Source organism: Crocuta crocuta, unplaced genomic scaffold (assembly GCF_008692635.1).
Source record: "Crocuta crocuta isolate KB4526 unplaced genomic scaffold, BGI_CrCroc_1.0 scaffold3, whole genome shotgun sequence".
Taxonomy (NCBI): Eukaryota; Metazoa; Chordata; class Mammalia; order Carnivora; family Hyaenidae; genus Crocuta; species Crocuta crocuta.
Genome location: NW_027529934.1, coordinates 4,612,894 through 4,637,158, shown reverse-complemented (window position 1 = coordinate 4,637,158; position 24,265 = coordinate 4,612,894). Strand labels below are relative to the sequence as shown.

The 24,265-nt window shown below is 49.7% G+C and overlaps 1 protein-coding gene across 1 annotated transcript in view; it reads right to left on the bottom strand.

Moving 5' to 3' along the window:
- Positions 1-1,781: 1,781 nt before the first annotated feature.
- Positions 1,782-24,265, bottom strand: part of SMYD2 (SET and MYND domain containing 2) — a 39,701-nt gene continuing 17,217 nt past the window's right edge. The window contains exons 3-10 of the mRNA XM_077763208.1: positions 17,377-17,487; positions 14,891-14,951; positions 14,066-14,190; positions 9,706-9,773; positions 7,059-7,161; positions 4,336-4,446; positions 3,324-3,444; positions 1,782-2,096 (exon numbers count right to left, since the gene is read on the bottom strand). Coding sequence (XP_077619334.1) covers positions 1,918-2,096; positions 3,324-3,444; positions 4,336-4,446; positions 7,059-7,161; positions 9,706-9,773; positions 14,066-14,190; positions 14,891-14,951; positions 17,377-17,487 — 879 coding nt within the window. The 3' untranslated portion in view covers positions 1,782-1,917. The remainder of the gene's footprint in view (positions 2,097-3,323; positions 3,445-4,335; positions 4,447-7,058; positions 7,162-9,705; positions 9,774-14,065; positions 14,191-14,890; positions 14,952-17,376; positions 17,488-24,265) is intronic.

Here is a 24,265-nt window from a genome sequence, read left to right as displayed (position 1 = left end):
AGTGACTCCCCTATTTATGAGGACATTAGGCCTCTCCCCTCACATTAAAAGAACACCCAAGAATATACACACGCGCATGTGCCTCAAGGCCCCAACTTTCTGTCACACTCGGTTATCACTTGCTTTAACAAAGCTGTCAGCTCTCTGAAGTCAGAACACCTTCTTCTTCTGGATTTGCTTTCTGTTGTCCAGCAGAGAGCTTTAGATACAGTAGTTGTTCTCTCTGTTTTGTTTTCAAAAGCAGGGAACAATTTTGGGGAGTGGGAGCTATTTTCTTTTTAAGATTATTAATTTATTTTGAGAGAAAGAGAGAGAGAACGCCAAGCAGGCCCCGCACTGTTGGGGCAGAGCCCGATGTGGGGCTCGATGTCCCGAACTGCGAGATCACGACCTGAGCCAAACTCAAGAACGGGGACGCTTAACTGACTGAGCCACTCGCCGCCCTATTCTCTCTCTGTTTTAACTGAAGGCTGACTGGTCGGGCCTGCCTAGGAAGGAGCAGGCGGCAGCTCGTGGGTGAGACAGGAGGAGGCGAGAGAACGTATGTGTGTGGGTAGGCGTTTATTTACAGACCCGTCTGTACAGCTCTACCCCCACCATCCATGCACACAAGACGACGCGTTCTGTGTTCCTGGGTAGGCAGCACGCCGCCCTGAGGGAGCGCTGGTGCCGGCGGCCCCACAGAAGGCCAGAGCTGGCCTCCGGGAGGGGCTCACCAAGCTAAGGAAGCGTCCAGTAGAGCAGGGCCCAGTGGCGAGAGGAACCACAACGCTAAGATTATCTCACTCATTCTTTCTCTATCACCCCTTCCCTCCCTCCCTCCCTCTAGATCTCACAGAAGGCTGTGTGCAGGAGACCAGAGGACTGTCACCCACCCCAGGAAGAAGACAGGCTGTGAGACAGTCTGTGATGTAGCCAATTGTTTCTAAGAACAGATTTTAGGCGCTGGCTTCCCTTGAGCTCCCCCTGATGGCTAATCAGGGCAGCACAGGGGAAGGGGAAGGCAGTGGAAATCCAGACCAGACACAAGCTTTACAGTCCCCAACCTTAGATAGGGAGGGAGAACTGGGGGCTTCTCAACCCCAGGAGAAACGCCGGGGGTGCTTCCAGGGCACAGGGATTTTAGAGCTAATGCCCAGAGATTCCGGGCCACTTGGTCCGGGGGAGTCCCTATGAATGCACAATGTAACTGTGTTTAACAAGTGCCCCACTGATAAGATCTAGGCCATCCCAGCCCTGAAATGGCTAATCGGAGCCAGAGGACACTGCCATGACCTCCATCTGTCACACATTTTAAGGTTTAAAAACCCTCGACAGGAAACTTCCCCGGGGCTGACATTCATTATTACTGTAAGTTAAAATCCAACTTGCTGTATTCAGAGCCGGGGGCAGGGGGAGGTGGATAATGGATGACCAGAGCCAACTCAAGGCTCCCAGCATCTCCCCATCTGCAAACTGGGCAGCACTTTAAAAAAAAACACAAGAAGGGGGAGGTGTGAGTAACAATGGAAAAGGAGGGACGTGAGAGCACCGCGTACCGGTTAAGAAGTGTGTCTGACATGGAAGGCACGGGAGGAAAATGAAGCCGGTGGTTAATTTTAATCCTGATCTGAATTAACTACTTTGGACACAGCGCCCTGGAGAGGTCCTGGGAGGGCTCTGGCCCCGGCACCCCCTTCCTAGCCTCACCCCCCGCCCCCCGCCACCGCAAGTGTTCTCCTGCAGGCAGTGGAGGGAACAGGCCGGGCCTGATGGGGCAGCACCCCGCACCTGCGCCTCCAGCTGTGGCTGCAGCAGGAGAAAGCTGTTCTCGGCATGTTCCGACTCGGCGCAGCCAGGAAACAAAACAGCCACGGCACACATTTCAAAGCACCAAATTCCATTCCCCGCTACGGCGATGGGAACCGGCCGCTGCCATCACCTGTAGGGCTTAATGATCTTCTGTCCGTAGCGCAGGGCTCCTTCCCAGTCCTGCGTGTACAAGCAGACGCCCATGGCCTGGTACATCATGTGCAACATGTACACGTTGCTGTCCTCAAACACGGAGCTCATCTTCTCCTGGCTGAGCTCGCAGATCTCCAGCAGCTCACTAGGCGGTGCTCTGGTGTCAAGGAAAGGGCAGTTCCCGAGGCCGGGTTCAAGCAGTTACTGCATCCACTCCGCCCCTGCCCTCACCCTCTGCAAAAGTCAATTACAGAAAGCCAAGCAAAAGTGAAAGGCAATTATCTTTTTCTTTGAACAATCTTGTCTTAATGTTTATTTTTGAGAGAGAGGGAGAGAGAGAGAGAGACAGAGTGTGAGTGGGGAAAGACAGAGAGAAGGAGACAGAATCTGAAGCAGGATCCAGGCTCTGAGCTGTCAGCACAGAACCCGACACGGGGCTCGAACTCACAAAACGCGAGTTCATGACCTGAGTCAAAGTCAGGGCTTAACCGACTGAGCCACCCAGGCGCCCCTGCAATTACTTTTTCTTAAAGAAATGTAGTTTTTCTTAAAGAAACGAACTCCAGTAAAAAACTGTTAGACCTCAAGTATCAAACACAATTTGAAAACTTAACCACAGGGAACAGACCCTCAGGTCAGCTGTAAACCACGCTTAGGATCACAAATCTCAACCTCCTAGTTAAATTTCAACCTTCACCCAAGCTCAGCACTTTGGTTGAAGCATTTCTGAAGAAAAAGTCCCCACTGTGGCAAAGTTCTTTTTGATGCTGAGAAAAAAAAAAAATGTGCCTTTCTCCAATTTCCTCCACTGCTTTTAGATTTCCCCTCCCCCAGTGTAAATGTGATGCCTTTTCAACCCAAGAAAATGCTAGAATGTAATGGTTAAGAACATGGGTTATGGTAGCCAGCAGAGCTGGGGCAAAATCCTGGTGGGTTCTGTCCTGTGGGCAAATCACTTGCTATCTAAGAGTCCGTTCCCATCTGCTACCTGGCAATGGCAGCACTGTGTGGCCTTATGTGTCCCCGTGAGGATGGGGTACGATAATGTAGGCAAAGCCCTCCGCACTGCACTCGCCTATGACACACCACCAATGAGGGCCGTCAAGGAACTCTTCCCCACAGCTTAGCACAAATAAAACTCTTCCACCACACCCGGCTCCTGACCCAACTAGTGAAACGAGGAGAAAGAAGATGAAATCAACATCAGCGAACTTGGACGTGGCTGACTCCAAGTCCTGGGTGGTCAGTAACTCTTCCCAAGTCTGCCGGCAGCCATTCTTCCTGCCCTTCCACGCGCCCTTCTTCGCTCCCTCTTCCCAGCCCTCCAGCACCCCTTGCAGGCGAGGGGCAGTAAACTCCCGGACAGCTGTAAAGGATATATTTGTAGTGCTTGGCCCTCCGGAACTCCTCGATGACATTGCGTGCGTATCTGACCATGTCACGGATGGTTTCTGCCTTTGGTGGATCGCTGAGCTTCCGGATTTCCACCTTGGCCTTATCCTGAAGAAAACGCCCACAAGTGCAGGGTGTTACCTCCCATGGAGACTACACTGACGGGGAAGCCCCTCATATAGTACACCCTGAGGCTTGCCCATCCTAAAGTTACAAAAGAATGGAAGGAAATCAGGCAACGCATCTAAGGGAAACCTAGTACTCTGTCTCCTTTTTGCAAAAAAACAAAAAAAAAATTAATTTTCTAGGAGCACTGGGGTGGCTCAGGCGGTTAAGCATCTGACTCTTGTTTTCGGCTCAGGTCATGATCTCGCAGTTCGTGGGATCAAGCCCCACGTCCGGCTCTGCACGGACAGTACGGAGCCTGCTTGGGATTCTCTCTCTCTCCCTGTATCCCTGCCCCTCCCCTGCTCATGCACTCTCTCTTGCTCAAAATAAATCAACATCAAAAAATATAAATATATAAATTTTCTAGACAATCTTTATCCAGGCTGCACACTTAGAGTATGTTCGCTATGGGCAGATATGTGTGTCCACATGTCTATGAATCAAGAGAATAAGAAGGGTGGCATAGACAAAACAATATTGGCGATGCCAGGGAAAACCTTCCTTATTCTCATGAAGAGGCCAGAAAGCCTCTCGTGTGCTCCTTCCCTTCCCTCTCTTCTGAGCAGCCAGTTCTTTTCAAGAAACAGCCATTTGGCAAATCCTCCTCTTATTTGCACAGTGAAATGGGAACGTTCTCGTCAGCTGTGACAATCAGGTCTGAACACAGACCTGGTGTAACTGGCTTCCTTCTAGCCGCCTTAGCAAGACGGGTGAGGAATCCCGTAGGAGGAGACCCCCCGAGTCAGACAGGTCGCCCGACTGGCAGCGAGGTCCTGAGATGCAGGGTATGGGCGGCACCTTTACCCAATCGGGAGCGGGGCGGGGGGCTACCTTGTCTTTGGTGGTGCACTCTTGACACTGGCAGGTGAAGAAGTAGGAGTCCCTCAGCCGGTCATTCCTGTCTTCGGTGGGGTACAGGAGGTCAATGTAGCTGGTGAACACCTGGGGGGAGGGTCCAAAAGCGGACAGCGCAGGCTGCAACAGGTAAACCCACTCCCCGCCCTTCCCGTGGCTCTGCGGCGCTTACAGGGACGAGCACTGAGCAAGCCACAACGTGGGACGTGTCTTCCCCTCAGCCCACTGAATTCTTTAACGTCGACAGTCCTCTAGGGGTGTCCGCCTCCTTGTGACGGAGAGGAGGGGCCTCTCTTCCCACCTTCTGGAGAATCCAGGAGCCCCCCCAAACAGGAGACTGGAGAGTCGAAAGCCTCTCCACTGCTTCCTCCCCAAAGACCGTGAGCTGTGCACTTGTCCCAGCAGCACAGGACGCCATCACGTGTGTAGAAGCAAAGACCCCACTGGGCAACGACCCTACTCAACCTTGAGATTGGCCCTGGCCTGTCCCTGCCTGGCCTTTCTGTATCATCTTCGCTCCCATAGCTGGGCCGGTGCGGATGCGCCGCTGGGCGGAGGGGAGCCCGGACGCACACACACCGACGGGGTCCCGTCCACCGGCTGGCAACGGGATGAGACGCTGGGCCCAGCAGGCGGGACACGTCAGCACGGGCAGGACACAGCCGCCAGGACACCAGCTGGGCCAGGGAACTTGGAAAGTCTTGCCTCTGGGCTCAGGGGATTCTCCCATCCTTGCTGTTTTTCGAATGGGGTCTATAACCGGGGCTCGGAGCATATGGAGGAGACGGGCATTTAACTGTCCATTATCTACTCACTGGGACGGCACTCGTGGCTCATCCCACGCCATCAGGCAAATGTCTGACTGAACAGATGGATGTCACAGAGCCGTCCGCGTGCCAGTAACCTCGGGCACCGGCAGGCAGGCGGGGGACCCCCGCACGGGGCTAGGTGCTCGCAGGCGCCGCCAAGCCAAGCTCTCCCCGGCCCGAAGGGCAGCACTGAAGACCCTGCAGCTCATCTGACACCCTCTTTGAAGGGCAAGTCTCCCCCAAGGCCGTGACTTCCCCAAAGCAGGGTCACCGCATTTCAGATCTTTCGGGGCGCGAGGGCAAACCTACAGCCGGTGCCAGCCCTGCCCGGCCTCACGGGGCCAGAGCGGCCTCGGTTCTTTGAAATGATTGATGGACACAAGACGCAACAAACATCAGGGCCCAGAAGGTGGCGACAGAGGCCGCTCAGTGTCGCTGCTTGAGCCAGACAGAGCCGGGCTAGGTGACTGCTCAGTTTGCAGCCAGCCGGAGCCCAGTGACTCAATTTCTGACGGGCTGAGATTGCGTGTTTTAACAGAAGAGGCATCGGGGTAGTCAGAAGACATCTAGAAGCCAAGGTGCCCCAATCCAAAACAGGGTACCCTCATCATGATCAATGAAGCGAACAACAGGAAGTCTAGTCTGTGTCCTGGACTTCAGGCCCTACTTCAGCTGTGGGCTGGTTAACAACTTCCAGAGAAGCCAAAGCAAACTGATCACAGTTTTTACAATTTTAAATATCCAGACACACACCTTAAAACGGCACTGGAGACACTGACGTTAAAGGGTGTGACTACAAATCCATGTGTCCTCCTTGTTAGGGATTTGACTATTCCCTTAAGGACACAAAGCATTCATCTAACAATTTGCAGAGCAGCCCTGAGCAGCCTTGTCAAGCCTCCTGGAGGTGAGGCGTCTTAGAAGGTAGTCACGGAGGCAGCGCCTCCATGGGAAAGTGGAGGGAATCGCTGTGCAGGTGACCCAACACCTGGTCATCTCCACGTCCCTGAGTCAAGGAGGAGACCTCTCGCCCACAGACGGCCTCTACTTGCCCTGCCTGTACAAACCACCACCTGAACTGCATTCCTCAAAACTGGTCTCTCTGGAGTTCAGGTGTGGAATTGATGGGCTGTGAAACGCTGATGTGTCATTTGCAGTTTCAACTCTCCAGCTACTTTACTGGTCGGCTGCTTTTTGTCTCTTGAGGGAACAGTGGTGTTGACCTTTTGAGGGGAGATTCACTACCGGGAAAGAAAAAGCTCAAGCTCAATTATTTGGCAACAGAAATACAGAGACTCTTGGGGCGCCTGGGCGGCTCGGTCGGTTAAGCATCTGACTCTTGATTTCAGCTCAGGTCATGATCTCACGGTTCCTGAGTTCGAGCCCCATGTTGGGCTCTGTGCTGACAGTGCAGAACCTGTGTGGGACTCTCTCTCTCTCTCTCTCTCTGCCCCTCCCCAGTTCATCCTTGCTCTCTCTCTCTCAGGACAAAGAAAAAGAAAAAAAGAAAAAAAAAAGAAAAAGAAAGAAAGAAATACAGAGATTCTGAAGAGGTTCCAAAATTCCGTTTGGGTCATTTGGGTAGACTCTTTTCTCTGTACGTCTCTATAAATCTCTGTAAGGAATTTAGCTCAAATCACTTCTTTCCTGTTTTCTTAGCCACATATGGAAATGGTGAGCACCAAACTGGAAGGCAGAAGTGTGGGACTCCAAGCCACAGGTCACAGGTGTGATCACTCACCCTGCGGGGCCTGCAGGCGGAAACACCGTATCTGCCGGAACCATTCACAGCCCATCTCCTCCGGGGAGGCCGCACTGATTTTTCCACCCTGCCTTTGAACCCAGCTGTGTGAAGCACACAGCCACAGCCCCCGGGGGCCACGCACTCACCTCGTCTCCCGGGCTGATTTCCTGTACAGCTCTCACTTCTGCCAGCGTCCCCTTGTAGGTCACAATGACATTGGGGCAACAGCTATGATTCATCAACGCGACGCTGTCCATCAGAAGAGAAAGCGCAATTTTCTCAAGAAGGCAGACAGACCATTCAGGTAAATCCCTGGCTATTTACTTATCAGGTTGCAGGCACTGGATCTTGGTAGGATGTTTAAAAAACAACACAAAGCAACCTAACAGTTGGCCATCGTATTCTAAGAGGTGGTTTTCCTGCGTGTTATTTATAATCAGAGTTAACATCTTTAACAGTATTGAAAAGCGAAATTCACAATTCCAAATACTGGCATTTCAGCCCCAAATAACAAAGACATAACCATAAAAACAGCAGCAGCAACACATCGCAGGAACATTCCTTCCCGTCGGGGGAAGGACTCTAGGCCCACCGGCAGGCACGGCGCACATGCAGGTTGCTGTTACCAAGCAGCTTTTTCTATTAATGGATTATTCCTAACCGGTTTTCCTCAGATGTGGAGAAGCTGCCCCTGTGGGAGACCGGGCTTCCTCGGGGTGGCCCTGCGGTCCCCGGAGAGGCCCCGAGAAGCCTACCTGTGTCTCTCTCTGCACCTCAATTTCCTCATCTGGAAAATTGGGACATTACTGCTCCTGCTGCTCGCTGTCTGCTTCTCAGGGACGGAGCGGACAGAGAGATTCGCCTATGCGCAGGGCTTTGAGCTTTCTGATTATATCAAGGTCAAAGTTCTGAGAACAGAAATTTCTAAACTACAGGGAAAAAGTGCTTGATCTCTGGAAATGCTGCCTTTGAAATCACAATGCCGATATGATTTCAGCCCAAAGGGATTTTTTCCCCCAATTAAAACTGCCTGGAAACTGGGGCTCGTCTGGGCACTCACATCCATATGTATCTTTGCTCTGGTGGCCAGTGTCACTCGCCGGAACCCTCGGCAACCCAAAGCCCTCTCCTGTTTGCTCTGGGACAAATGGGCTCAGGGCTGGGAAGCCTGACAAGGATGAGCTGGCCCAGGTTTGCTGAGCTCGAGAGGGAGCGGCCTTCCACCCGCCAGCTGCTAGAGGCCTAAGTGAGAACGTGTGTGACCGGCCTCGGGCCTGGAATGACACATCTTGCCCTCAGCGAGGGCCACCTTCGCCACACATCACAGCCCACCAGGCTGGCTGACAAGTGGTGTACAGGCGAGCAGGCCCTGAGAAGTCCAATAAACAAATGCACTGAAAGTTGTTATGAAAGGAAAAGCAGCTTTCTGGAACCTTCTGCAGAAGACCTCTTCATTCCTTTCAAGCCAGACTCCTGGATACATTTTTAAGGAAGGTGAGGGGAATTCACTAAGACAAAGAACCTGAAACATGCATACTGCTGGCGGGATCATTCTCTTGCCATCGCTGGGAAGGGCAAGCTCTCAAATACCACTCTTAACCTTGCTCTTAGTCTTGAAAACATGGAAAGGAGAGACATTCCAGAGCTGCTTCCATGCCTGAAGTTGCGTGTGAGAGCCTTCTGAAGAGGATCTCGTGGCCTTTCTCTTTTCCTCCTCCCTTTTCCCAAGAGCCAAAGTCCAAAAGGGCTTCTCCTCCAAACCCCTGCTTCCTCACTATTAGAATTCAAACTGCGGATGCCCCCATTTTGGGCGCAGGGACACTTAAGTGAATCAACTTTTTGTTTCGCCATCGGGTACGCCGCCGGCAGCTGCTCAGGAGACGCGGGCCTGTTCACATGCTTCCCTATCCTTCAGACCAGCCTGACGCGCACATCAGGGCGGCGACACACAGACGCACCAGGAGCTCACACATCGCCCGTGGCTAAGTGCGTGGGTGCCTCCTTTAATTTCTGCAACCCAAAGCCAAAGGCTCCTGTAGTGTTTTTTAAGCAACATCACCAACCCACAGGGTGGATTAACTCAGACAGGGGATGCGGGAGAGGCGCCTCTGCTTCATCTGTGAAGGGAGGGCCTGCTCTCAGGAAACTGGAGCATTCTGAGAACACCCACTCCATCAAACGCAAGGGGCAAAGCCATTTTTGGCAAATCCATTACGGTCAAAGCTATAAAGATCCCCATCTGTCAGCTGGCCAGCCTTTCTTGAGTTACTTGAGAATCCCTGAAGTGAAGAAGAATCCTACCGTTCTTTGAAACTGTCCAAGTTCACTGCTTCGGCACATTCTCCTTCCCAAACTGTGCCGCGTCTATGCTAGTATTTTTCAGAAAGAACAGATGAAAACAGTCTCTGCGTCAGCCTATGGCAATCGTTGGTTGGCAATTAGTGTTTCACTTTCAGTGTAAGGAGCCCAAAGATTTCCAGAACCAAAGATATGCAAAAAGCAAACTTCTCAGTGGGGCACGGGCTCTTCCTTCCATGCACACCACAGAATATTCTTTAATAACAGCTCCCTACCTAGCAGGACTTAACAAGCAACTGTTCTCTTAACTGCTACCTTTGGCGCCCTAAGTGTATGGGAAATATTTTGAAACCTGGCAGAATTAAAAAGGTGTCTTAATTCACTTGGAGTTTCATGTCTGCCACATGCAGTTAGGTAGGTTATTTAAAAAAAAATTTTTTTTTAATCTGATTAGTGTTAAATAAGTAAAACGAAGTGAAGTCAAACTCAGCTTACTCAGGAAAAATTGCTGATCCCAAATGAGAAAGCTCTTCATCTTCAATTGTGAAGCCATTACAGTTAACCTGACGGAGAAAGGGGGAGAAAGCAACAGATGAGCTAAAGCTTCTCTTTGGATAGAAATCATTTCTGTAATGGTGACCTTTTACAAATCAATGGAGACGATGTTCCAGTTGAGTGGTGTAAAAACCTTTCTTTCAGCCAAGGTATCCTTGCTCAAACAAAACTGACCCGTTAATCTCAGGTGTAAACAAACACAGGCAGAAGTGTTAGGAATGAAGCATCCTTACTGTAGCCACCTTACCCTCACTACGCACAGTGGCCCAAGGATACCACAAGGTGTCCAACGACTGAGGTTTGTACATTTGAGTGGGACTTAGGATACCTAGAGTCCAATCTCAATTATGCCCCAGACCGGCTATGTGATCCTGAGGTCATCACAGAATCCCTCTGTCCTTGATTTCCACCTATTAAAAAAGAAGTCATGGGGGTGTAACGTACAGCACAGGGAATACAGTCAACAATACTGTATTAACTTTTAAGGTGCCAGATGGTCACCAGCTTACAGCAGGGACCATTTCTCAATGAATACAAATGTCGAATCACTATGTTGTACACGTGAAGCTAATATAACATGGTTTGTCAGTTACACACCAATAAATAAAACCTTAAAAAAAAACAAGAACTCACTTAATCCAGTACCTATCCCATAAGGTAAGGTGGTAAATATGAAAGCCCTTCCACAGGTAATCTAACTGCCGTCCATCCCCTCCCTTGAGAGGCAGAGGGGCCAAGGGCCTGGGGTTAAGGAATGGAGACCTTCCTTTCACATCTCAGCCCAAATCAACCACTGGCGACCTTTTTAACCCTTAAAAAGAAATGGTACATTGAAAAAAATACCAAGAGTACTGTGGAAGTCTAACCTGGAGCTCGGAGGCTAAGTATGAGGAATGCACACCCCCAAATGTGTGTTGTTCTGTAAATTCATCCCTTCCACCGACTTTCGTTGAGAACATATGCCGGGCGCTGCACACATAAGGATGAACAGGCCATAGTCTGTACCCTCGGGGCACACCCAGTCTACGGGAGACCATTCAGCGAATGTTTTCCGTTTGTCAGAGCTGGAAAGGGACCCAGTCTTTTTACTTTTCAAATGATGAATCTGAAGTGAGAGGAGCAGTGACTTGCCCAGAGCAAGTGGCAGAGGCTGAGACCCCTGCTCGTCCCCAGTGGCTGTGAAGGCTGCGAGCCACCCCATGCCACACGGTTTCACCCCACGGGCTGGAACCGTGCTCTTCCCGGAGACGGTGCCCGGGCACGTTTCAGGCCGGTGGACGGGCTTTTTAAAACCAGCATCCCCTGGGCACTTACTCTGGGCCAGGCCCTGTGCCAGGTGCTGCAGATTTACCCTCTCACAAATCTGCCATACTACTCTGACATAACCCATTTCACAGATATGGGCGCTGAGGCTCAGGGAGAGGGCAATGATTAAGAACTTGTTCAGGGCCATGGATGTAGTGAGTGGCAGGACAGAAGTCAGAGTTCAAACTAGACATTCAGGCAGCAATGTTCTCAGAAACACAAAAGACTTTCACACTCTACCACTTTCTTCTAAAATTGTTCTGATCTATGAATATTAACATGGCAATGTTACTTAAAAGGCCAACATCAAGGCTTGGATATCTCAGCACATGCAGAAGTAAAGGCTGGGGCACCTGGGTGGCTCAGTCAGTTAAGCATCCGACTTCACCTCAGGTCATGATCTCGTGGTTCATGGGTTCAAGCCCCACGTCGGGCTCTGTGCTGACAGCCCAGAGCCTGGAGACTATTTCAGATTCTGTGTCTCCCTCTCTCTCTGACCCTCCCCTGCTCATGCTGTCTCTCTCTCAGAAATAAATAAAACATTAAAAAAAAAAAAGAAATAAAAAGAAGTAAAGGCTATGATGGGTCTGACTTGCAGGTTTTACAGTAAGGTCAACATATTCACAAACAGTATTTACATAAAGAGATCACTGCAGGTTAGGAGAAAAATGGACCGCCCTGGAGTCCTGAGGGGTCGGGCATTTCTATGTACGAGACTTAACATAGTACTTTCTGTGCCAAGTTCAAGTACCCCCGGCCTATTCTATCATCAGGACATTAATCAATTACCATTAACCAATGACCGACAACCAACAAGAGTAAACTGGACTTTTCATTCATTCAACAAAATGAATCGGGGCACGAACTATGTGTCCTGCACCACAGGAGGTCCTGAACGATCTGTACTCTGAGACCAGATGCTAACAGGCCTCTGCAGTGTCTGCAAAATGACAGAGTAGGAACTGAGTGGCAATTTTTCAAAAACGGATGGAGGGACAGACAGCTCCTCACTACCTCCAAGGGGTGGGAGAATCGCTTCTTTGCCTCTTAATCTCTCCCTCTGTACGGAGCTCAACTGGATCAGTCTGTGACTCCAAATTCCTTCCGGGCTTGACTGTTCTACGACTGCTGATCACTTGATTCCATGCCCTCCCCGCCCGTCCCCGTCCCCCCCTCCTCTCACTCTGCAAGAGTGAGTGTGTCTCTTCACAGACAAAGGGGCCTGTACCCGCAGCGTCCTCACTGTCCCTTCCTGGGAGGCGGTGACGGTGTGTCAGCCAAGCTGCGTGGCAATTTCCCTGCCAGCTCCCCCTCCCTTCTGAAATATCCCTGGAGAAGAAAAGTGAACTTGCATGTTAAGAAAGATGCATGGGCCACTGTCCTTTTTTTCAAGTCAAATCAGGCGTAAGTACTTTGCTAAAGCTATTCTCATAATTAGCATTTAGACTAGATGTAGGCTGCACACCAAAAATACATTTCCCAGCCATGCATATGTTCCCCGTGATTAAAATGCACCTCCGAGCTGTCGGAGGAGCGCAGTCACCTCTGGCTGCCAACTGCTGCTGGCCACAGGCTCACCTACGATGCCCCCCCCCAACAAAGCGGAGAGGAGAGGGCTCAGAGCCTGGAAGAGAGCACACGCAGCCTGGGGCTGAGAGGCAGGACCAGAGCGGGGCACGGGGCTGGAACGGCATTTTCAGTTTTGCTTTACAGTTTTCTTTGGGGATGCTAAATGTCCCTTTCCAAATTTATACATAAAAAAAAGTGTGCGTGCGTGTGCACGTGCACTCACACGACCTGAGAATGGATATTATGATTTGATACACATGAAGTCTAAAAAGGAATTAATTATCTCAGTTATATATGTGTATGTGAATATATGTATGTGTGTATATGTGTATGTATAATATGTATATACATCTGTATCTCCTGGATTTTCTGAGTCAGTCCAAATTTCAGAGATCCCGAGTCATTTTCACCACAAATATACTCCTGCTTATGAGACCAAGTGCCTGGGTTTCTATTCTGAAAATATGGTCCCGTATCTACTACGTCAACATGGAGAAGTCCTAACAGCATGCATTACTGTGTTAGAGGAGAAGTGATCCTTCCTTCACAGCTAGAAGGGAAGATACACTGTATTCATTTCGTCTCTCCTAGGCTCTCATATAACCATGCCTCCTCTAGTCCAGAAAAAAGGGATGTAGCTAGTTGTTGTCTTTTTTAAATGGAAAATCAGTCAATTCCTCAACTTTCCATTATCACCCAAATCCATTGCCTTAGGACACTTAGGAAAGTGTACTGTAAAGTCAGGATAATATGAAAATCAGGAAAATCTACTTTAACACTCAAAACTGGAATTCATTTTTGCTTTTAAAAAGAACAGCACAATCGCTTCTCGGCCTTTTGGCTAAGATCAAGTGTAGTAAAAAGAACAGCGCAGGGGCGCCTGGGTGGCTCAGCTGGCTAAGCGTCCGACTTCGACTCAGGTCATGAGCTCACGGTTCGTAGGTTCAAGCCCCGCATCGGGCTCTGTGCTGACAGCTCAGAGCCTGGAGCCTGTTTACGATTCTGTGTTTCTCTCTCTCTCTGCCCCTCCCCGCACTGGCACTCTGTCTCTCTCCTCTCAAAAATACATAAACATTAAAACATTTATTTTAAAAAATGGTCCTTTTTCCTTTCAAAGAGCTTCCAACTAGGCCCAGGCACTAGGGCACTGGCAACCCCTCTGCTTTCATCAACTTATTCTGTGCCAAGAGGCAAGGGTAGGGCAACTCTCCTACGCACCACCCATCAACGAGGGCCAGGTCAAGGTCTGCTCAAGGTCACCTAGCAGACAGGGCTCTGCACAACAGGGCCCAACAGGTCAACAGCCTTGTCCTCACAGAAGCCATCAGTCTATTTCCGTTGATCTTTCCCGAGTGTGCGCTGGGCAGAGGGACTGGGCAGGGAGGGAAAGGCCGCACTAAGGGTCACCCAGTGCTAGCATTCTCACCTGCGCAAAGAGCACCACCAGGCTCTCACTGTCGGGGAACTCGAGGTGCTTGGAGTAGAAGTGATGAAGGGCAGCAATGTCACTCTGAATCAAGTCCTTCTTCTCATTGTCTAATTTATCCAGATCTGTGGGTAAAGCAAACCATTATTCGCCAGGTAGAAAACTGTGGATTTCTAGCTACATCCTTTTCTTACTACAAATGGCATGGGAAAAAAAAGGATGTGGAGCCCCTAGAAAATACTCTTCCCCACGACTTGGGTCTAAACGATAAATTCTAGGGAAAGAAAAGCATGCCATTCCTTCCTTCTCTTCTTCTGACAACTGGGAAATCACTCAGAACATGAGATTTCAACTGACTGTTAGCAATGAGGTCAGGGATGGGCGGCCAGGACTGACAACCAGCCTTGGACGAGTCCGGCCCCTCCCCCACACTGGCCCTGGAATCTATGTCATGGTCAAGAAGCTGGACAGCCCTAATTTAATGCCTTTCAGTAAGGACATCAGCTGTTTACAGGACTGCAATTCAGCAAAGATACAAAAATATTCAGCATGCGAGGAGAGCCATCAGGAGACCGCTCGGGACGCAATAATTCATCCTGCGAGTTCCTCCTTCCCCTTAATTACTTCCTAGTAATCATGTCAACTCAGGAAAAAGAAAAAGTTCTAGTCATTTTTCAAAACAGCACACAAGTCAAAGTGAAAACTTTTCATTAAAATCCCCGCCACCCCGACGAAAACAAGCTTTCCGTACGTTCCCTTCTTCAACCCTGCCTAGCCCACGCTAACGGTGTCGCTAAAATAACCTCTCGGCACAGAAAGACTTACGTGATTCGAACTCCTTCACAGCTAACAATTTCTCTGAAGGCGTTCTCTCTGGGTGGATTTTCTAGTAATTGGAAAGAAATCACACAGATGCAGATTTTAATGACCGGGGCAAAATCCAGTGCTTTCACTGTTACATCGACATGGAGAAAGGACAATGATCCTCAATGAAGGAAACTCTCTAAGGGCTCTTGCTATCAGGCCCGGAGAGTGTCTGCCCAACCCCCAAACCCGACAGACTCTTTCAGAAAACTTTTTAAAGCTTCTGCCACATTCCTAACTCCCTGATGATGCTACGTGCACACAGTAGGCTCAAAAACGCCTGTTACGGGAAAGCAGAGTGGCGGGAAATAACTTTTTAGGGCCCCGACTTAAAAGGACTCTGAGTCTACAGAGAAACCATCCTATTTATTATTTCTCCTTCTAAAAAGGAACAAAATCAAACCCCCATCCATTTTACACTTTCTTTAAGCATAGGCTAAAATGATCTCAAATTCTGTGTTTCAAAAAGAACACTTTTGGTGGGATCTGTGAGCCCAGATTCACTTTAAACGTGTTTCTGGCTTTGTTCTAGACACCCCAAGAGGAGCTAACAATAGTAAACCTGCTAGGCTTTGAGAACATGAATAAACTTGGTGTTGACAAGAGTTCAAAAGCTGAGCTCAAGAGCTGGCCTGAGGCCGTGTCTTTGTAATCTGGCTATTCAATTTGGGGATACAGGTGGTCTACCAGGACGCTCTCACCTCCCTAGTTAACATGTTAAGCCTCCCCTTGGTAGTTGGGTAGCCTGTCTCCCCTAATCCTTTGCAAGCCACTAGAATACAAATGGTCTGGTTTTTCTAATCATCGAGTCCTACTGAGATGAAAAGACGGGCAGGTAACTTTTCATTTAATAGACTATTAGTCGTAGTAGTAATTATACTGAAAGTTGAATGGAACTGGCAATAAACTCATCAGAGCACTCAGGCCACCCTCCTGGTGCCCAAATATTTCAATTGTTCTTTTTTCGAGCAGAAATCTCCCATTCCGGGACATGTTTCTGTAAGATTAGCAAGTCATCTTGCCTGGGAAGGCTGCTCGTTCAGGAAAGCACACCAGCTTCTTCTGAATTCTTAAGCACAATTTCTATAAATGACACGGAGGAGTTGGAGGTGGGGGAGGGGAGAACCAATAGCCGGGTCACCCATCCCCCCTAAGGCACTTCCGGATCTAACGGTGATGGCTTATTCACCCTGACACCTCCCGGAGGAGGCACACCATTTCCTCCTTTCCTTCCCACCAAGAACTCCAACTCGGGAATACATCACAAGGACACAAAGTTAACATCCTCCAGGGAAAATCGTTTGGAGTGTTTGGTCTCACTCTACAGGCCACCCTGGAATCCTGTGGTTGCCCTGAGCTGAGGAAGCGGCATTTCAGCAAGCACCTGACCAAGCACATAATGGAACAATGACCTCAGAGTTCGGAAATGTTCTCCTGTTTATGCGGCCCAGGATCCTGACTTCGGTTGAGGACACATACGTGCCAGTCATTACAATCCCATTTGGCTTTGGTAAAAAATAGAAAGCTTTAGAGGGAAGCAGGGAGGTAGGTATGAAGAAGAGGTGGATGAAATTTTAGCTTCAAAAAATTTACAGTACAGCGGCCTGGCCACCAACTTCCCGTTAGCAAGTGCCTCCTTAGTATTAGCGAGCGCCTCCGCGCATCCATGCCACACCACCTATCTCCCAGTGTCACAAGGACACGTCCTATGGTGCTTCTCCCCTTTTTTTTGGGTTTGGTCCTTTGGAGATCCGGCATCATCAGCCTGCAACCGGTAAGGACGGACCAAAAACAGCAGAGGACCTGGTCCTGGCATCATCAGTGCTGAAAGCTGCTCACGGCCGTCATTTGCTCCCACTGGGGCCATTTCTTTCTTTACTTCTTCTGTCTTTTACCCTCTTCCTCTCACCTTACCTCGATTTCTACTTCTTCCCACTCCTCCTCTTTCCCTTTTCCTTTGCATATGCCATGCCAGTTGCTCCATCCCTGTCCTTGCCTGTCTGGGCAAGAGCAAGTACGGACACAGGGAAAACAGTGCATGGCAAGGAGGGGGGCGGGGTGCGCACCCCAAGCATCAGAAAGAAAGGGGGACCTCGCAAAGCTCCTCAGGCCAGTCTGGGTCCCTGGGATGCTCTAGGTGTTTTCAATGGAGTCTTCATGCTCTGGGAAGCCATATTTTTCTATGTGAACCTGTCTCATACAAAGTTCAGAATTTAACAGCTGTGGCTATGTTTCTGGACTAGGGTAAGTGACATCCTATTTGCAGGGGCAAAGGACAGACCAGCTTATGCCGGGACTGTGGTTCCCACGCCCATCCATAGTGACATGACAGGAAACAGGGCCCAAGAATGTTTAACAAGAGACGATCACCACAGGTCACTCATCTTTCTGACCTTTAAGAAAAAAAGAAGAAGAAAATGCACTTGAACATCATCCCATTTCCTCACCTGTTTGGCCAGAATCCTTGCGGTCAGCCTTACAGTCTCAGAGGGATTCCAGTTTTCCCCAAAAACAACCATGGGAGAACATTCCAGCTTATGCATGGGCCAATCTTCTTTCTGGGAAGGTTAAAAAAAAAAAAAAATGATTAAACACACACACACAGACACACACACAAACAGGAATCAAGTTCAAGAAGAGAGGATGCAGTAAGTTCTTCTAGTTAAGGTCAAGTGAAATATGTTTCCTTTTGGAAAACATGATGATGCTCACAAAAGCTAGAGATAAAAACATCCTTTAAGATAGAGACGGCTGTATGACCTTGACTCGGGCCTGGCCAAGGCTGCTGGGATGAGAAAATCTGCTTTGTGTCTCGTGTCTTTCTGCAGCCTCTCGTTGTTCCAAACAACGCGTACAGCTCTCCGGCATCTGTGGGAGCTGTCCCACCACGGCGGTGAGTGACTTGGGGGATTAGCCACTGACGTGGCCCTGCTCCCTCACAGTCCTGTCTGGTTCTCTTCTCACATCGGGGCAAACAGCTGATAGCTGTACTCAGCAACTAGTCCCCTTTTACAGGCGATAAAAAGCAAAACACGAATGAAGGCATTGCTGAGGGCTCTCGAAGGGTCCGGCAAAGGCAACTATTGGGAATATTTAGGGACACAGACTCCCTGAAGATTCAGCCGATAACTCAGGGGCAGTGTGTTCCTTTCCGTCCCAGCTCACCACTCTTATGCCCCTGGCTGGGCCACTACTGGCAGGGTGGAGACGCCATCTGTGGAGACGGGCGAGGGAGGGAGGATGGCACCACGGTGCTGTGGCGGCCAGGGGGGAGCGCAGTCCGAGGAACGGGGGGCACTACTGATGCGGCCGCTGGTGGCGAGGCTGGCGGGATNGGAAGCAGAGCTGGAAACTGGGAGAATGGGCGGGGTGGAGGGTGAATGGAAGACGACTTGAGGGGGGAAGTGTCCGGGCACTTGGCACACTGATGGGAACCTCCAGACTCGCTCTCTCCCCACGGAACTCGGTGTGTCCTGTTCTTCCCTCGGCCTCCCCACCTCAGGAAACAGCAGGTCTGTTCTTTCAGATGCTCGGGCTGGAACCCGGGGACGTCCCTTGCCACCTCTCTCCCCCTCACACTCCACGTTCCCCTCCGGCACATCGGTTTCCCCTGCCTTCAGAACAGATCTGGAACCTGATCGCCCTGCCCGGCCCCACCGTGCCCTGCTGCGAGGCCAGTACTGCCCGGGCCTCCTCGGCCCCCGGACACCCGCTTCTGCCCCTGCCCCCGTGGCCCAGGCCAACAGAGCAGCCCGGCAGTCCATCCTGTTACACAGAACCCCGATCCCACCAGGCCTTAGCAGCTCAGAACCTTCGAACGGCTTCTGATCCCCCAGCAAAAGGCAAAATCTTAAAGATGACGCCGAGCCCCCCTCCACTCCTCTGACCTCATCGCCTCCTACGTCACCCACACAGCGCCCCTGCTGCTCCCTAAACAGACCGCGCATGCTCCTGCCGTAAGACCTCTTCCACCTGCTGTACCCCTGACTACTGCCCTCTCCCCCTAGGTGCCCATATTGCTCCCTGCCTAACTCTTCCACGTCTCTGCTCAAATGTCACCTTCCCAAGATGCCTGCCGTGAATAGCCTAGCAAAACAGCACATGCCCGTCACTGTCCATTTCCTTGCTGTAGGCTTCTTAGGCACTTCTCACCACCTGATATACTCCATATTTATATGTTTTTTTGTTAGTATCTGTCTCTCCCCATCAAAATAAAGGAACTCAGTCTGGTGTGCTTTTTTCCACATTTATAACCCCAGAACCTAGAACAAGGCCTGGCATTTACTAGGCACTTAATGAAGTTGCTGAATGAATGAAGAGGTCTCTCTACCTTTTTTCCCCCCTCCTCCATCCCAAGAAGGAAAAACACCGCGTCACTTAACGATTTAATACACTACGTGGTACAGGCCACTGGCTCAAGTTCTGTGCCAAGATGTTCTGCACGGTTAAATAACACCGTGCCGAATATAACTAAGGGCAGGGAGAGAAAGAAATGACAAGATAGGCGCATGGGAGAAGGGGATCTGTTTTTAGCCAGAGCCTGAAATTAGAGCACAGTGATGAGGCAAAGAGAGAAAAGTCAAGAGGGCGTCAGGCCTCGGGGTAGCTGCAGGAAACAGGGACCGCCGGCGGCATAGACAGGTAATTAACATCCGTGAGCCAGCGTCTGGGGTGAAACAGGGGATTCTAGGAGAAGGGCTCCGCAGGGCCCCCCGGTGGCTGCTCTTCTGAACTGCAAGTCTTGTTATCCGTGTTCAAGGACGACTCCAGGGAGAGAGAAGTTTAATATGAACCTTCCTTACTGTGATTTATCTATTATGTATTAATAGAATTAACTTATCAATGGAATTAATGGAAAAGTGATGTTAGCATCAATAACACACAATGACGACATTTACTGACATGAATGTGTCCTCGCAGGGAAGGGAACCGAACCACAAGGAACAGTGCGGGAGAAGAGCAAAGAGCTGCCAAGTACGCGGACGCTGGTCTGGGGCTCAGGAAACCTGCATTCTTGTCCCCACTCTGCAGCTATGTGACACTCGGCAGACCTCTTAATCCCTCCGCATCTGTACCCTGGGCTGTAAATAACATAATCCCCGAGTTACTTAGCAGGTCCAGAATTCTGAGGCTCTGATTTTACACCTTCCAACGGTGATAATCAGATACGAAGCCTGAAGATGACCAAGAAATGGCAGACCTTCGTATAGGAATAATCAGGCACTCGTGAAGCCGCAAAGGGTCCCCGGGAAGATCCAGGGAGCTCGGCCAGGAGAACAGCGCCTGGCACACAGTGCCCTCTCAAAACACACCAGTTCACTCTTCATCCCCTGGTTCGTTCATTCGTTCAATAAGCCCTACAACTGACCCTGGGGTCAGGGATGGGAACCGAAGTCTCTGACTTTAAGAAGTTCATGACTATGTCAGAAGACCTATAAAGAGCACCTGCAATGGGAGACTGTCCCCCACCCGGCAGTCAACCAGAGAGCAGGAGACATCAAAGTGCAGAATCACTTAAGTTCATCAAGGGGAATGTCCCAGAGTAAGTTTTCACTGTCTGCTAGAAGGTGGTGAGAGATGTGGATTAAGGGAAAAATGACAGAGATGTCCCTCAATGGCACTGCTGTTTTAATTTTTTTTTTTTTTTCACAAAAAGGTGGGAGGGGGACAGCATCTGACAGGAATGTCAGGTTCTGAGCGTGTCCTGACACTTTTCTACCACAGAGAGGGTCCACATGTCACAGAGAACCCCACAGAGGCAATCTACCCTATTTATGACTATTAAAAATTATAAGCGATCAGACTGCAAAATTGAAAAAAAAAATTAAGCTAGCCTCATGAATAGGAATAAATGTTATCAATTAATAGTTCTTATTTTGTTTTGTTGTTTTTTAGTATTGACAGTTTCTTTGTACACAGAGAGCCCTTTAAGCTTTTTAAAACATTTTTGTCAGTTTTTCTAAAGCTTCTAAAAATTTTTTTAATGTTTATTTTCGAAAGAGAGAGAATGAGTGGCGGAGGGACAGAGAGAGAGAGAAAGACACAGAATCTGAAGCAGGCTCCAGGCTCTGAGCTGTCAGCACAGAGCCCGACGCGGGGCTCCAACTCACGAGCAGAGAGATCATGACCTGAGCCAAAGTTGGACACTTAACCGACTGAGCCACCCAGGCATCCCTCTAAAACTTTTTCTAATATTTTTTCTTCAAAAGCCAAGCTATTACTCCTGCCCCGATTGCAATCTTTATACAATTTTATGTAAATTTGGGTCCTATTTGCCAGAAAATTAATACACAAACAACCACACAGGAAGGACTCCAAAAGACGTATCCCAAAGTGCCAGTAGTGATTGTCTCTGGAAGAAGATTATGGATACTCCTTTTGTTGTCATTTCAGACTGTACTTTCTAATTCTTCTAAAATGAGCACAGAGTATTTGTGCGGTAAAATTAAACAATTAAATCTACACAAAAGATACAGACGTTTCTGTACCCTTTTTAAACTTCTAAGTCATTTCCAGCCAGCGTAATCACTGCCATGCCTGATCTTCCTAAAGATGCATGAAGAGCTGTGAAATCGTCTCATGGTGTCCCAGCACTTCCAGCACTGGAAGAAAAGTGACTGTTATTTCATCCAGTTTTCTGCTGAGCGAAATGCGATGCTGTCTTCCTGGATGAGATGGGGGGTTTTAGTGTGAAGTCCCCCTTTCTAACTCTTGCATCTGGTGTTTCACTTGCTGTAATGGGGCTTTCAAAACAGACATAGTCTACTTGGACAAATGCATGTGACTTCCTGAAATGTGGGATACTGAGAAAACGTCACAGGATTTCTGGTGCCACCACCATGATCTTCCAGAGGCATAGCACAAAAGCCACCAGGTGCACACCGACCGTCTCACAGGAAGGCTGCTGAGCCCCCGTCACAAGGACATGTTTCTGTTTTCTGGTCCCACGCCAGAACAATGGGACGCTCTCGTTCATTCCGTTCATTCATCCCCATGCTTTCCTGCCGGCGATGTGAAACATTTAGAGAAAAGAGTGATCAAGTTAAAGATGCTCCCTGGGTTTGGGTTAAGAGACCAAAGTGAATTTCACCAGGACTGAACCTACGACTCCAGCCCCATTCACTAAATCACCCATGACAACAACAGGGTCAGATGGGCATTCCTTAGGCATTTTTTACGCTTGGGTTATTTTCTAGTCAATGACAAAAGTCACAAATTTTCTCTCATCCTTAGTCACGTGCTCCTCAAAGATGCTTTTTTATCCCCATCAGGGCATGCCCTTTCTTACTTTCAGAAGCACACTCCTAACCCCATCACCTCCATTTATGAATGACAAATCGTTTCTCTTCTCTTTGTTAATGTTAAGAAATAATGCCCTAGAAAGTTCCACTCTGTGGTTCCTCTATAACATAACTTTGTAAAACTCTTCTCTTGAACGGGTCACGGTGCAATTTAATGAAGAAGTCTAAGTGAGGGGAGTAATATACTTAGCTTTCCAGGCATATTTATAAAAATAAATACAGTTCATTAAAACACACAGGTTGCAAAATAAGCCTCAGTAAAAAGGAATTTCTAGTTCTTTTATGTGTCCTTTCATGCATCATCAATTAAAATCTTTCCTCTGGCAGGATCATACTGAGTCAAGTGAATGAAGAGAAAAGTAAATGGGACAAGATATCGCCAAATTGTATAAAATAAAGCAAACTCCTGCAGCAGTGCAGTTAGTGAGGAGGCTCGGGGAGCCTGCACGTAGTGAATGGGGCCTCCCCGAGATGCTGTGCTCCCTGGAAAGCCGCAGGGAGGGACGTGGGGCTTAGCACTCTTGGAGAGACTTTTGGTGAAGACGACACCGCCAGATGGGCTCTCTCGTTTCACATCCACTGAAGGCCATTTCTCTTTCTTTGACGTGTTCCCATAGCACCGGCTCTCCCAAGGGCCCTGGGGACTCCCAAGCACAGTGCTGGGAAGTGGTGACGGCCCTCTGCCAGCGGTCTGTACAGTCTAGTCCCAGCTCTGTCACCGTGACCTGGGGCAGGTCACCCAACCACTGTGGCCACTGTTTTTTTTATCTATTGACAAGCTGGACCTGGCAACTTCCACTCGCCCCCACCCCCCACCCCCGCTGTCTGGGGGCCCACACGCCACCCCATCCCCGGGACTCCAGGTGGGCGGAGTCTCCCTGTGAAGAAGGCCCAGGTAAGAGGAGCGAGCACCTGATGCTTTCTTAGGTGGAGAATCCCTCAGTTACCTGCCTCTCAACCATCGCTGCCCTTGCTCTGTGCCACGCTCTCTCCTGCAGCACAGCCTCCCCTTTGATACCACCCCAGCACCCCCTTGGGAGGAGCGCTGAACACGTTTTTATCTGGCGCTAATGCCCCAGATTCCTCCCTAATGATTTTATGTATGAAGCTCCCAAATCACTGTGTATTTCCGGGCATTTACTTTTTATTAAACCCTTAGGACCATTCCATGTCACCACAACCCGCAGCCCTGCACCGAGTCAGCTCTTCAGTGCGGAAGGATGGAAAACCTTAACGGCCATTAACCTCTCCCTTTAGCAAAAGGGGACAGATGAAACAAAAGTGAAACTTCGATGAAGTCTGGTCTGTCACCTCCAGCAATAAGTGGGGTCAGGAAGCGTGTTTTGCTTGTCACCTAGGTGGGTACTTGATCCCCTAGATACTTCACTGAAGCACAGAAAACACTGGAATGCAGCCAGGGCTGATGGAGTACCGGCCCGAGCGCTGGGGCAGGGGCAGGGAGGCCTCTCCTTCGTGAGGTTGGACACGGCAAGCTGTCTTGGCCCAAGGGCCTCTGAACATGACTTGGTGTCACAGAGCAGGACCCCACCCCCACCCCCATGCTGGCCTTCCCTGCTGGCCAAGCATCTCATCGTCACTGGGCTTCCCAGACAATCTGTCCACAGCAGAACGTCCAGAAGGCAAACTGCTTGTTACACGGGGAGATGCAGGCATCCTCATACAGCTAGGCTGGCGCACTTGGTTAACGTGACCCTCTCCAGGGCGAGCACCCCTCACTGCGTGCTCACAGAGGAGGTTTCCAAGTCTGCAGCTTTGGGACCCGAAGGGAAGGGGCACCACAGTGGCTGCCTTAAAAACCCCAACTTGGGAATATACTGATTCATCAAAATAATGACACCTAGTGAGGCCTAGTGGAGGAGAAGTTAGCAGTACGCTCAGAAGACCTAGACATAACCTGGCATCTCACACACGCCGATATTTCATATTAATGCAGTGTTCACAGTTCATCAGAGAAGTTAAGAGTCATTTTGACATGGGCATGACTCACACAACATACACCGTTGTTCTCAGCTTC